This window comes from Trachymyrmex septentrionalis, unplaced genomic scaffold, assembly GCF_001594115.1.
Source record: "Trachymyrmex septentrionalis isolate Tsep2-gDNA-1 unplaced genomic scaffold, Tsep1.0 scaffold60, whole genome shotgun sequence".
Lineage (NCBI taxonomy): Eukaryota > Metazoa > Arthropoda > Insecta > Hymenoptera > Formicidae > Trachymyrmex > Trachymyrmex septentrionalis.
The window spans coordinates 5,340,631-5,341,853 of NW_017305779.1; the positions used below are offsets into that span (position 1 = coordinate 5,340,631).

At 40.3% G+C, this 1,223-nt stretch overlaps 1 protein-coding gene across 1 annotated transcript in view; it reads left to right on the forward strand.

Annotated features, from left to right (window-relative positions):
* Positions 1-1,223, forward strand: part of LOC108752680 — a 16,536-nt gene that overhangs the window by 2,242 nt on the left and 13,071 nt on the right. Inside the window, exon 2 of the mRNA XM_018493707.1 lies at positions 467-634. Within this exon, the coding sequence (XP_018349209.1) occupies positions 473-634 (162 nt within the window). The 5' untranslated portion in view covers positions 467-472. The remainder of the gene's footprint in view (positions 1-466; positions 635-1,223) is intronic.

Below are 1,223 nucleotides of genomic sequence, written 5' to 3' on the forward strand. Positions count from 1 at the left end.
TATTTGAACTATCATTTTTTCATCAAGTAAATATTTTTTACTGTAAGTAAATGTTAAGATAGTATTATTGAAAATATATATTTAATATTAAGATTTATTAAATTTCTCTCTCTCTCTCTCTCTCTCTCTCTCTCTCTCTCTCTCTCTCTCTCTCTCTCTTCTTAGTGTAATGGCATGTTATCTTCAAACATTAAATTATCATTACGCTGTAATATATTTATTTTTCTATAAAACTAAAGTTCATGATCGAAAGCAGAAATATAATTGCTAGAAAATTATTGTTTATAATCTTGAATTTTTTTAAAAATCAAATAAATCAACGGCACTCATCCGATGAGTCGATTAAGTGTCGAATACGCCCACTAACGGGCCGTCCACAATCCAACGCATTCACCGTATCAATTCGTTTCCTGGATAACGAGCCGAAGAAGATGAAATGATGAAATCCATTTGTTTCCACGAACAGTGAGTGATGGCTCTGCGCCTAAGGGGTAGCAAGGATGTCAAGAAGAGCTTTTATTACGTTTGGTATCTTGGCGCGAGAGAGGCCAAGGGGGTGGACGCGATGCCCGGTGCCATAGCTTACCTGCTGGAGCGGGAACGACTTCAAGAACCTTTCAAGGTCACATTGCAGGTGAGTGGTACCATCCTGAAATCCGGTTTCGGTGGCGCGCACCGAAAATATCGCACGGAAACAAATCAGCGATCTATGCGTTTAACCGACCGGAACTCGCGTTGATTATACTATCGTAATTTCCTAATTTCCTTTTTTCTTTTTCTTCTTTGTTTTTTTTTTTCTATTTCATGCGTGTCCGCACGTGTGACAGTGAAAGCAGTCGCGGAAGAACACAAAAATTGCAAAATTACGACCCGTAGCCACACAGGTTTGCTCGACGAGTTTACCCGTCCAGTCGAGTTGCAGTGAAACGAACGAGTTCTGTCGTAGTTTGACAGCGCATTTGGCGCATTTTAGGAACGTGGGAATTTTCAATAAGCGCGCGACCGAATGAAGAGAGATGCGTTAACCGCGATGGAACGCGCGGTTCGCGATATGTGTTGCGAAGGAGGAAAGAGTCATCCGTATAGCACATTTTTAATAGTTCTCGTTACAGCATCCCTATAGTCGTCTGTAATTAAGATTGAAAGGATGCATGTTTTTTTTAAATATATGATCGCCTTTCTGACAATTACAACGCACGTGCAATGAAATCGTTTCCGAAGGC